The 13,226-nt window shown below is 44.8% G+C and overlaps 1 protein-coding gene across 1 annotated transcript in view; it reads right to left on the bottom strand.

Annotated features, from left to right (window-relative positions):
- The window catches only part of LOC134603654 (thialysine N-epsilon-acetyltransferase-like), a 190,054-nt gene extending 184,708 nt beyond the window's left edge, over window positions 1–5,346 (bottom strand). The window contains exon 1 of the mRNA XM_063449821.1: window positions 5,305–5,346. Coding sequence (XP_063305891.1) covers window positions 5,305–5,306 — 2 coding nt within the window. The 5' untranslated portion in view covers window positions 5,307–5,346. The remainder of the gene's footprint in view (window positions 1–5,304) is intronic.
- Window positions 5,347–13,226: the final 7,880 nt, after the last annotated feature.

Genomic DNA, 13,226 nt, shown 5'->3' with positions numbered 1-13,226 from the left:
GTATACAACCGCTATGCCTCCAATAATCGATCATAAAAGGCACTGGGCGACTCATCACATTTCTGCAATACCTCAGCCGTCTTTGACATATTGATCGCCCTTTTTCCTCCGGCTTTCATGCCAGCAATAATGGCGTCCCTGTAAGCTCTTAAACGGGCCATATCTGCGCCATTAACATTCCAATTCGGATCTGTGTTTGGATAATGGGCTGCGGCCCATGCTGCCGTGTTGGCCTGATTTTGAGTACGGGCCACTTCTTCAAGCGCTTTAATTGCCGCCTGATTTATCCGAGTTCTTTCCTCGTTATTAAACGATGTCATAAGTAATTGCTGGCAATCATCCCAAGTGGGATTATGCGTCTGGATTATAGAGGTAATCAAATCTGTCATGGCTTGAGGTTTATCTGTGTAGGAGGAGTTATGGGTCTTCCAGTTGAATAAATCAGTAGTGGTAAAGGGAACATAGACAAATACGGGATCAGCATGTTGTAACTGGCCCTCACCGTTAATATGTGTTGGGCCCGGTGTCAGTCGGAGAGGCATTTGATAATGTCGGGGTTGGAGGGTACCGGTCAGTTGGCGGGTTAGTATGGGGCTTCGTTGAGGAAGGTTAGTTATGGGTTCCGGTCGAGGGTAGTAAGACAAGGGGAAGGGGATGCTTTTTCTTTACTGAAGGGAAGATCAGTAAGTAGAATATTCCGGGCCAGGCTGGGAGGAGCCTGACCAGGAATCAGAAATGACGCCAAATCTGGATAGGTGGGGTTAATAGGGGTAGGTACCGGAAGGGGAGGGTTTAAAGCAAGTGGGCTAGACTCTGAGCTAGAGGAGGGGGTAGGTGGAGACAACGGAGCAAGGGGAGTAGTATTACTAGCAGCGCCTCCTCCTCCTGTAGAGGAGGAATAAGGAGGTGGCATGGGGATCTCTGACTCAGGGGGCGTGTCCAGAATGGGCGTAATCACGGCCTTGGTGGACAAACAAGTTCTGCCCAACAGGAGGCGACAGTTGCATACCCTGATCCATTTTGGCAAGTCATCTACGGCCCGCTTCCAACAATCAATATACGGAAACTGGCTGTAAATTTCAGGCCTACCCGATACAGCCACGTGTACGCGCTGCACCAGATTAGGATCAAGACTACCACGTGTAGGCCATTCCCTACTACATAAAGTAGTCAGGCGTGTTGGGGACATCTTTACTCCAAAATCATGTACATTGTATCCCTTTTTAAAGTTCTTTAACATGCATTCTAAGGGATCAATGAATCTTTGAATCCGAAGCACCCATACTTAGCAACGGAGCGTCGTCTCCAATAGAAGCAAAACAAACACACTTCCAACGGTCACACCCGTTCCCCTTGGCAACAGCACCACGTGGTACGGTTACTAGGCCAAACGTACACAAAAAAACATACAGGGAATTCCCGTACACACACAGCTGTTACACCAGTCACTAAATAACTATTACTGTACCTTTTGGTGAAACTATACAATCACCCACGTTATAATTCTCAGTATTTAAATTACCCGTCTATAACATGCCCTAGTAACATCGTCTTTACAAACAGTAGTTATAGTACGGTTAGCATTGGTTAGAGTACAATTTTTAAAGTCACAGGTCAGTTAGTAGTGGTTATGATGTTAAACATACAACATAAACGACAGTTATTAGTGGTTATTTACAGCATCAGTAATTATAATACATGGTTATGGTACCGTGCGCTATGATACAGTTACACACTATTCACACCCTCGCCAGATGGCAGAGCTCACGCTATCTAGCAAGATATACACTCTACTACAATAAGTTTTAACACAATTACAGTTTCCCAACTAATCTATTGGCCAGTACCTTGAGGGACTACCTAAAACTATTTACATCCGTTTTGGTTAGCCGTCGCTGCCCAAGCACCACATATAGCGAACTAGAGGGCGGAATGTACACAAAACCCTCTTAGTCTATCTACTCTATCAATAGTCTAGTGGGTTCCAGATTTACACGCCTTCCCACTTAGCCAAGATAGGTTGAGATCTAGCGGACAGAATATACAACAGGGTCCGCTTAGTCTCCCGGTACCTCCGACCTAGCGAACAAAATATACACCCTAGATACGCTAGTCTAGACAAGACACCGGTGTCCGGCTTGGGCTATTTACACAGGACCCAGCCTGACTCCAAACCAGGATTAAACGAGCTGACTACAGGGCGTTTAATTACGAGCGGTGCGCCTTCGCTCCTTCCCTCTACTGAGGGGGCCAATTCCATACACAATTCCAGATACAAACCCCTTATGGGCCTACCGCACAATCGGTATCCAATACCCCTAGTGGGTCCACCGTCTAAAACAGTAGTCGTCTTACCTCCTCGTTCCTGAACCTGAGTTCACACTCATCGACGGGGGCACCCCAGAACTTACTACGTAGAGGCCGATGATTTCCTGGACAACAGACCAGTGGTGCCGATACGAAGGGAGGTCCACGCAAAAGTTCAGGGGTGCAGCCGTAGAGAGCGTGGGCAAAGATAGACCGTCTCACGCCTCTGTTTCTCAGCTACCGTTGAACGATGAGATTCCCGGCCAATGCACCAAATGATACCGGAGAAACTGACGGAAGCCAAGCACAGAGAGATGGACACAGGTTTCTTCAGGAAGGAAGAGATCTTTATTCGATTCACCGACCGGGACTCAGAGGGACTAATGTCACCAAAAACAGCTAAAATCTGAGTCCTGATCGTACAGTGTAGGTCCCTTATATAGACATATAGCTCCTCCTATAATCAGTTCCACCTACATGTACTCTAACCCAATCAACAGAATAAAGACTAACTTCCTGTTTGACCACTTGGCTTGCCCAGCACAATGGAGGAGGGGAATACTCGTATATCCTGTATTCCTGCACATGCTCCTTACACTACTGATTGTATCGTTGCCACGTGCAACCAACCAACCGATACATCAGCATATGCACGTGCACATACCACGTGGCAATCTCGGCCTACTAAATTTATTTTTACTGAGATTCCACCACAATATAGCACACATTCTGTATACCCTCTATATAACACACACATTCTGTATACCCTCTATATAACACACACATTCTGTATACCCTCTATATAACACACACATTCTGTATACCCTCTATATAACACACATTATGTATACCCTCTATATAGCAAACATCCTGTATACCCTCTATATAGCAAACATCCTGTATACCCTCTATATAACACACATTCTGTATACCCTCTATATAACACACATCCTGTATACCCTCTATATAACACACATCCTGTATACCCTCTATATAACACACATTATGTATACCCTCTATATAACACACATTATGTATACCCTCTATATAACACACACATTCTGTATACCCTCTATATAGCAAACATCCTGTATACCCTCTATATAACACACATTCTGTATACCCTCTATATAACACACATTCTGTATACCCTCTATATAACACACACCCTGTATACCCTCTATATAACACACATTATGTATACCCTCTATATAACACAAATTCTGTGTATATTTTTACCGTCTGCGCTGGTTTTCACCTGATCTGGTAATTTCTCGAATTCCGCTAACTCCTGGAATGAAGAAATAAAAACCAACTGAATACGGGAAAATACACGTCAATACGAGAGACCCCCAGAATTCTGCGCCTCCCTGCAGAGACCCCCAGGATTCTGCCCCTCCCTGCAGAGAACCCCCAGATTCTGACCCTTAATGCAGATACCCCAGGATTATGCCCCTCCCTGCAGAGCCCCCCAGATTCTATCCCTTAATGCCGAGACCCCAGGATTCTGCCCCTCCCTGCAGAGACCCCCCAGATTCTGCCCTCAATGCAGAGACCCACAGATTCTGCCCCTCAATGCAGAGACCCCAAAATTCTGCCCCTCAATGCAGAGACCCCCAGATTCTACCCCTTAATGCCGATACCCCAGGATTCTACCCCTTAATGCAGATACCCCAGGATTCTACCCCTTAATGCCGATACCACAGGATTCTGCCCCTCCCTGCAGAGACCCCCCAGATTCTGCCCCTTAATGCCAATACCCCAGGATTCTGCCCCCTCAATGCAGATACCCCAGGATTATGTCCCTCCCTGCAGAGCCCCCCAGATTCTATCCCTTAATGCCGAGACTCCAGGATTCTGCCCCTCCCTGCAGAGACCCCCCAGATTCTGCCCCTCAATGCAGAGACCCACAGATTCTGCCCCTCAATGCCGAGACCCTAGAATTCTGCCCCACAATGCCGAGACCCCAGAATTCTGCCCCTCAATGCCGAGACCCCAGAATTCTGCCCCTCAATGCAGAGACCCCCAGATTCTACCCCTTAATGCCGATACCCCAGGATTCTACCCCTTAATGCCGATACCCCAGGATTCTACCCCTTAGTGCCGATACCACAGGATTCTGCCCCCTTAATGCCGAGACCCCAGGATTATGCCCCTCCCTGCAGAGACCCCCAGATTCTACCCCTTAATGCCAATACCCCAGAATTCTGCCCCTCAATGCAGAGACCCCAGGATTCTACCCCTTAATGCCGATACCCCAGGATTCTACCCCTTAATGCCGATACCCCAGGATTCTACCCCTTAATGCCGATACCCCAGGATTCTACCCCTTAATGCCGATACCCCAGGATTCTGCCCCTCCATGCAGAAAATCTGTGTTTTATATATATATATTTTTGTAATAACCAACGTCCATTATGGCATTCTGAATTAAACCAATTTTTTATTACAAAGGGTCGGGGTAACCCTATACACATAGAAACACAGATTGTATTATTCCCCTCTATTGGTCTCTTCTCACTCGATCCGTAAATCAAGGTGTACTTACTGTCCCCAAACCACCAATCATCTCCCAGCCACAAAACTAATGAAACCATTCGTCCATTGTAACGTCTGCTTTGTGATTGGTCCATATAGCGTCGTGGAGTTGCGGAATTTGGAAGAACCAAAGATGTCCCAAAATTTGGACCAATCACAATTCGTTTGAAACCAAACGCAGATGTCAATCAGTGACTCGAGTCACTTAATAAATGACATAATGTGCGTGTGATATTAAACTCCCCCCATACAATATACTACGTAATATACACTGTATACTGCACGTTACCTTAATCATTCGCATAATGTCTTCACAGTCTCCAGGCTCTGCCGCTCGCACCGTATACCCTACCATTCTACACACACTCTGCACATAAAATGCTCTGCACCGGCTTGTTCTACTATAAGCTCTGCACATACAATGCTCTGCACCTGCTTGTTCTACTATAAGCTCTGCACATACAATGCTCTGCACCGGCTTGTTCTACTATATGCTCTGCACATACAATGCTCTGCACCTGCTTGTTCTACTATATGCTCTCCCCTGTAATATCAAAAATGCTCTGCACAAACACATACAATGCTCTGCCCTGTGCTCTGCAGTTTGTTAATGCTCACAGCTCACATTCAGCTTTGTCATAAAACTCTCACATGGTGCCCTTCAGACTCTATTTCCTCCTCCCCCTGATACTCCCTCCTCCCCCCTGATACTCCCTCCCCCGCCTGATACTCCCTCCCCCCTGATACTCCCCCCCTGATACTCCCTCCCCCCTCTGATACTCCCTCCTCCCTCTGATACTCCCTCCTCCCTCCTGATACTCCCTCTTGATCCCCTCTCCCCCCTCTGATACTCCATCCTCCCTCCTGATACTCCCTCCCCCTGATACTCACTCCCCCCTCTGATACTCCCTCATCCCTCCTGATACTCCCTCCTGATCCCCTCTTCCCCCCTGATCCTCCCTCCTGATCCCCTCTCCCCCGATACTCCCCCCCTCTGATACTCCCTCCTGATCCCCTGTTCCCCGCTGATACTCCCCCCCTCTGATACTGCCTCCTGATCCCCTCTCCCCCCTGATACTCCCTCCTGATCCCCTCTCCCCCGATACTCCCCCCCTCTGATACTCCCTCCTGATCCCCTGTTCCCCGCTGATACTCCCTCCCCTCTGATACTGCCTCCTGATCCCCTCTTCCCCCCTGATAATCCCGCCTGATCCCCTCTCCCCCGATACTCCCCCCCTCTGATACTGCCTCCTGATCCCCTCTTCCCCCCTGATAATCCCGCCTGATCCCCTCTACCCCGATACTCCCCCCCCTCTGATACTGCCTCCTGATCCCCTCTCCCCCCCGATACTCCCCCCCCCTCTGATACTGCCTCCTGATCCCCTCTTCCCCCCTGATACTCCCTCCTGATCCCCTCTCCCCCGATACTCCCTCCCCCTCTGATACTGCCTCCTGATCCCCTCTCCCCCTCTGATACTCTCCCGTTCCCCCACAACATTCCCTCTTCCTGTGTGACGGTGCTGAGAGGGGGAGTCTATTAATATTTAAATTCTATACATGGCAGAGTCCGTTACCCAGCCTCCCCCCTCGCTGAGTGTTAGATTACACAGATCCAGGTGTCTGAATGAGCTCAAAGTATGAAATATTAACCCTTTAACAGCGTAGATTACCAAGCGTATCAGAACCTTAAATTAACACCGTGAGCTCCATAGCGCGTGCGCACGGGGTGTGCCGGGTGTGTAGATATCTATCCTAGCTGTTCATATAAAGGTTCATTTGGCATTTTATCTTCTGTTCTCGGAAATAGGATTTATATAAAATCCGAGTTACGGGAAAAATACTGATTTCGAAATAACTTGTTAATTGTCCAAGATATTGGTATTTGTAAATATCTGGTTTTAATCAAATATGTAATGCATTTCAGAACCTTAAATTAACACCGTGAGCTCCATAGCGCGTGCGCACGGGGTGTGCCGGGTGTGCCTGCTGTGCCGGGTTTGCCTGCTGTGCCGGGTGTGCCTGCTGTGTAAAGTAAGAAGGGAGGGGGTATATTAAGTAATGTACCCCCACCTCCACCCCCCACAATCACCCACACACATACACAGCACCCACACACATACAGCACCCACACACATACACAGCACCCACACCCACACAGCACCCACACACATACACAGCACCCACACCCACACAGCACCCACACACATACACAGCACCCACACACATACAGCACCCACACACATACAGCACCCACACACATACAGTACCCACACACATACACAGCACCCACACACATACAGCACCCACACACATACACAGCACCCACACCCACACAGCACCCACACAGCACCCACACACATACACAGCACCCACACACATACACAGCACCCACACCCACACAGCACCCACACACATACACAGCACCCACACACATACAGCACCCACACACATACACAGCACCCACACAGCACCCACACACATACAGCACCCACACACATACAGCACCCACACACATACAGCACCCACACACATACAGTACCCACACACATACACAGCACCCACACACATACACAGCACCCACACACATACACAGCACCTACACACATACACAGCACTAGTGAAATTTTCGGTTTGTGAATGGCAAATGGGAACTTCCGCAAACGTTCGCGAACCGGGTGAACCGCCATAGACTTCAATGGGCAGGCGAATTTTAAAACCCACAGGGACTCTTTCTGGCCACAAAAGTGATGGAAAAGTTGTTTCAAGGGGACTAACACCTGGACTGTGGCATGCCAGAGGGGGATCCGTGGCAAAAGTCCCATGGAAAATTACACAGTTGATGCAGAGTCTGGTTTTAATCCATAAAGGGCAGAAATCACCTAACATGCCTAAATCACAATGGATATGGATTGACACCTGACATATGACATATTGACACCTTGACATATGGATTGACACCTGTCCTCAGAGACCCTGATACACACTGACACAGAGCAGAATAGAGACTGTTCCCCCTACATAGGGTCACTTGGCAGATATGGATTGACACCTGTCCTCAAAACCCCTGATACACACTGACACAGAGCAGAATAGGGACTGTTCCTCCTACATAGGGTCACTTGGCAGATATGGATTGACACCTATCCTAAGGATCCCTGATACACAATGACACAGAGCAGAATAGGGACTGTTCCCCCTACATAGGGTCACTTGGCAGATATGGATTGGCACCTATCCTAAGGATCCCTGATACACACTGACACAGAGCAGAATAGGGACTGTTCCCCCTACATAGGGTCACTTGGCAGATATGGATTGACACTTGTCCTCAGAGCCCCTGATACACACTGACACAGAGCAGAATAGGGACTGTTCCCCCTACATAGGGTCACTTGGCAGATATGGATTGACACCTATCCTAAGGATCCCTGATACACACTGACACAGAGCAGAATAGAGACTGTTCCCCCTACATAGGGTCACTTGGTAGATATGGATTGACACCTGTGCTCAGAGACCATTATACACACTGACACAGAGCAGAATAGAGACTGTTCCCTCTACATAGGGTCACTTGGCAGATATGGATTGACACCTATCCTAAGGATCCCTGATACACACTGACACAGAGCAGAATAGGGACTGTTCCCCCTACATAGGGTCACTTGGCAGATATGGATTGACACCTATCCTAAGGATCCCTGATACACTGACACAGAGCAGAATAGGGACTGTTCCCCCTACATAGGGTCACTTGGCAGATATGGATTGACACCTGTCCTCAGAGACCATGATACACACTGACACAGAGCAGAATAGGGACTGTTCCCCCTACATAGGGTCACTTGGCAGATATGGATTGACACCTGTCCTCAGAGACCTAATTGTGTAATAATGGTAATACTATTACCTATTATATAATATTGGCAGGGGCAAGGAAATTCCCTCTAAATAGATGGGTATAGGCAGAGAGTATGGAGACCGGAGTGATAAAGTGTCAATAAGGTGATATAAAGTTAAATGTATCACAGACACACAGCCACCCTTTCTCTTAGCTAGTTTCCAGAAATGCTGGATAGGTAGAAGGGCTATAAAGACCCAGAGAGGTCTAAGAAGAATCCTCTAAACTAGCCCTAATCTCCTTACACACCTTCAAGGGTGTTCTAAGCTAAAGCTCAATCTAAACGTTTAGATGACTGCCTGATTTCCCATCACAGATGCTGGCTAGGAATAACACTGTGCAAGACAAAGAGTGGGTCTAAGTGCCCATAGTGCAGTAAAGTGTCCCTAGTGAAGTGAAAAAGAGAATAACGAGCTGGCGCCCTATCAGGGGACGTGTATATGGCATCAATTTTAGAAACCGGGAGATGGAAAAAGATGCTTGGTCGGTCCTCCTACTTCAAATTTGGGGCACTGTGCGTGCAATCTAATGTGCCACCAGATAGGAATAGTACTACTTAACACACCACTCCTATCAGTTTAATCCCTGTTATGTGCCTTTTTTTTGGTTTGGTTCTTGAAGCCATAGTGCAGCACCAGAGGGCCGAAAAATTAGGCATGTACACATGCCTGAAAAATTAGGTATTGTTGCAGCGGCCATAAAAATTGATGTTTGTTTCCCAGGCAGAAAGTAGACTCTTTCAAGTAGGAGTTAGAAAACCAGGAGTTGGAACTAACTAGGGGTTTAAACTATCAAGGTAATTTTAAATTTTTTATTTTATTTATATATATATATATATTTTTAATTTATTTATTTTTTTATCTGTATCTGGGGAAATGAGTGTTAGCAAGATTGTTAGTTTAACTCAATGCACATCTTGTTGCATGTATGGATGCCTGGATGTACCCGTCCATGGTCCATACCTCTGTGATGGTTGTGTGCAAGTGGCTTCTCTGGAAGCTCAGATTGGAGATCTTGAGAGGCAAATCGCAACTTTGAGGGAGATCGACAATCTTGAGAGGAGTCTGCTGCTGACTGAGCAGAGTTTAGTGGGGACAGGTAGTGGAGAGGGAGGAGATATGACAGATGGGGAACAGGCATGTAGCTGGGTGACAGTGGGGCGAGGAAGCAGGGGGGAGGGAAGAGGAAAGGGCTAGCTAGTCCTGATTTGGTGCAACCTAGCAGATTTGCCCGTTTGAGGGAAGATGTTGGGAGCATCAGCTCAGGAGTAGCTGTATTAGAGGAAGCTGTTACTTCTAACAGCCGAGGTGACAGCCCCTCTAGTACGGGTGGGGATCAAAATGTAAGGAAGGCAAGACAGGTTGTGGTGGTAGGGGACTCTATCATTAGGAGAGCAGATAGGACAATCTGCCACTCTGATCGGCTCAACCGGACAGTTTGCTGTCTCCCGGGTGCTCGGGTCCGGCATGTTGCTGACAGAGTGGATGGATTATTGGGAGGGGCTGGGGATGACCCAGCGGTCATGGTCCATGTTGGTACCAATGACAAAGTAAGAGGAAGATGGAAGGTCCTAAAGAATGATTTCAGGGAATTAGGTAGCAAACTCAAGAAAAGGACCTCCAAGGTGGTATTCTCTGAGATATTACCTGTGCCACGTGCTACAGTGGAAAGGCAGCGGGAGATTAGAGAGGTTAATGCGTGGCTGAAGTCTTGGTGCAGGAAGGAGGGTTTTGGGTTTTTAGAGCACTGGGCCGACTTTGCGATTGGGTACAACCTATATAGTAGTGATGGATTGCACCTAAACGGAAGGGGGTCTGCAGTGCTGGGGGATAGGATGGCTAGAAGGTTGGAGGAGATTTTAAACTAGTAGTAGGGGGGGAGGGTCATAGCAATCTACAAAATGGAGATAGGACAGAAAGGAGATGGGCTTTAGAACAGTATAAGGAGGGTGGAGACGGGGGGAGGGGCAAGCTCAGAACAGAGAAGCTATGTAATGTTGGTAATTCACAAAATAAACAAGAGACGCATGATATTAACCCCTTAAGACCGCAGCCAAATGTACAAGTTGTGATCCAAAAAAACGTAAACAAAACCTGGCATTTGCGCTATATGTCTGTCCAACCATAATTCACCTCTTTCATATTAAATGCACCCCCCATTATTATATATCATTTTATTCAGGGGAAACGGGGCTTTCATTTAACATCAAATATTTAGGTATGGAACATAATTTAATATGAAAAAAAATTTAAAAAATGGGAGAAAATAAGATTTTTTTACATTTTTTTAGTTTTACGTGACATTCTAACTGTGAATGTCATAATACTGTTTGCTTTTACTGCAATACAATACACATATTTGTATTCAGCGATGTCTCGCGTGTAAAACAGTACCCCCTATGTACAGGTTTTATGGTGTTTTGGGAAGTTACAGGGTCAAATATAGCGTGTTACATATTTCAGTTTTTTTACATTGAAATTCGCCAGATTGGTTACGTTGCCTTTGAGACCACATGGTAGCCCAGAAATAAGAATTAACCCCATGATGGCATAACATTTGCAAAAGTAGACAACCTAAGGTATTGCAAATTGAGTATGTCCAGTCTTTTTTAGTAGCCACTTGGTCACAAACACTGGCCAAAGTTAGTGTTAATATTTGAAAATGCAAAAAAGTAATTTGAACGCAAATTTTGGCCAGTGTTTGTGACTAAGTGGCTACTAAAAAAACTGAACATACCCTATTTGCAATACCCTGGGTTGTCTACTATTGCAAATGGTATGCCATCATGGGGATAATTTTCATTCCTGGGCTACCATACGGTCTCAAAGGCAACCTGGCGAATTTTAATGTGAAAAAACTGAAACGCAAACCTTATATTTGACTCTGTAACTTTTGAAAACACCATAAAACCTGTACATGAGGGGTACTGTTATACTCAGGAGACTTCGCTGAACACAAATATTAGTGTTTCAAAACAGTAAAACGTATCACAACAATTATATCGTCAGTGTAAGTGCCATTTGTGTGTGAAAAATGCAAAAAATGTCACTGTCACTGACGATATCGTCGTTGTAATATATTTTACTGTTTTGAAACACTAATATTTGTGTTCAGCGAAGTCTTCCGAGTAAAACAGTACCCCCCATGTACAGGTTTCATGGTGTCTTGGAAAGTTACAGAGTTAAATATGGTGCTAGACAATGTAATTCCCTGAACTTTTGGCCTGGGTTGTCAGGCAGGTCCTGCAAATTGTAATTAATAAAATGACCTAATTATGTAAAATTATTACATAAATATATGCGTAGAATTATTATATATATATGTGTGTATATAAATATTTGTGTATATATATGTATATAATTTTTTTTTAATAATTTTTATTTATATATAGGTATATACATAGTGATATATACGTATATACTTATGTATATAGATATATATATTATTTCGTTCTACATGTATTTTGATATCAATATATATATATTAATTTTAAAATACAGTTAGAACGAAATTACGCATGTTTATATATTTTTTATCTATTTTTTTTTATTATTTTTTTATTTATTTTTTTAACGTATTTATATATTTATTTATTTTTTATTATATATAAATATATATATATAATGAAAATTATATATATATTTAATCAATATCATTGTACGTGTATTTTGATATTAATATATATATATAATTATGTATATATTAATATTAAAATACACGTAGACAGTGTATGCATATTTATGTGTATGTGTGTATATGTGTGTATATATATACTTAGATCATATATATAATAAATATATATATGATCTAAGTATATATAATTTATTTTTACACTGTTTTAACATTTTTTATTTTTTTTTCAGACAGCAGGGGGAGTACCTGTCATTACAGGCACTCCCCCTGCTGGCAATGCCTTGGACGGCTATGCCGTCCATGTGATCGCGGGGTCCTCGCAAGGACCTCGCGATCACATGGCCCTGGGCGGCTGAAGAGGACGCAGGGGGACTCCCTGGGCTCCCAGGTAAGTCCCCCATACCGCGATCGCCGGCGTGGGATCGCCGGCGAACGGGTAAGTACATAAGGGAAAATAACTCTCTAGAAGAGTGGGAATACCAGGAGCTGGCTCGGTGACTAATGGCTAAAATACTACTAAATAGAGAATAAAAATATAAAAATATAAATATGTGGTACTATGCCTTTAAATCTGGAATAGACAAAGTATCCCTATAAATGTGCAAAAATGTGAATAAAGGTGCTATGAGTGGAGATCTCAAATAAACGTAATATCCCTTTAAATGTGCAAAAATACAAAGAGAATGCTGCTATACCTTTAAATATCCTTTAAGAATGTGCAAACATGCAAAGCAGTGCTATATAGGGGGGTGATAAATAGAAAAAAAAAAAATCATATATATATATAAATAGATACAAAAATATAAAAAGGAAAAAATGAGAGACCAAATTCTCTGCTGGATGACCA

Source organism: Pelobates fuscus, chromosome 3 (genome assembly GCF_036172605.1).
Source record: "Pelobates fuscus isolate aPelFus1 chromosome 3, aPelFus1.pri, whole genome shotgun sequence".
Lineage (NCBI taxonomy): Eukaryota > Metazoa > Chordata > Amphibia > Anura > Pelobatidae > Pelobates > Pelobates fuscus.
Note: the sequence above shows the minus strand (reverse complement) of the source record. Positions and strands in the feature narration are given on the sequence as shown.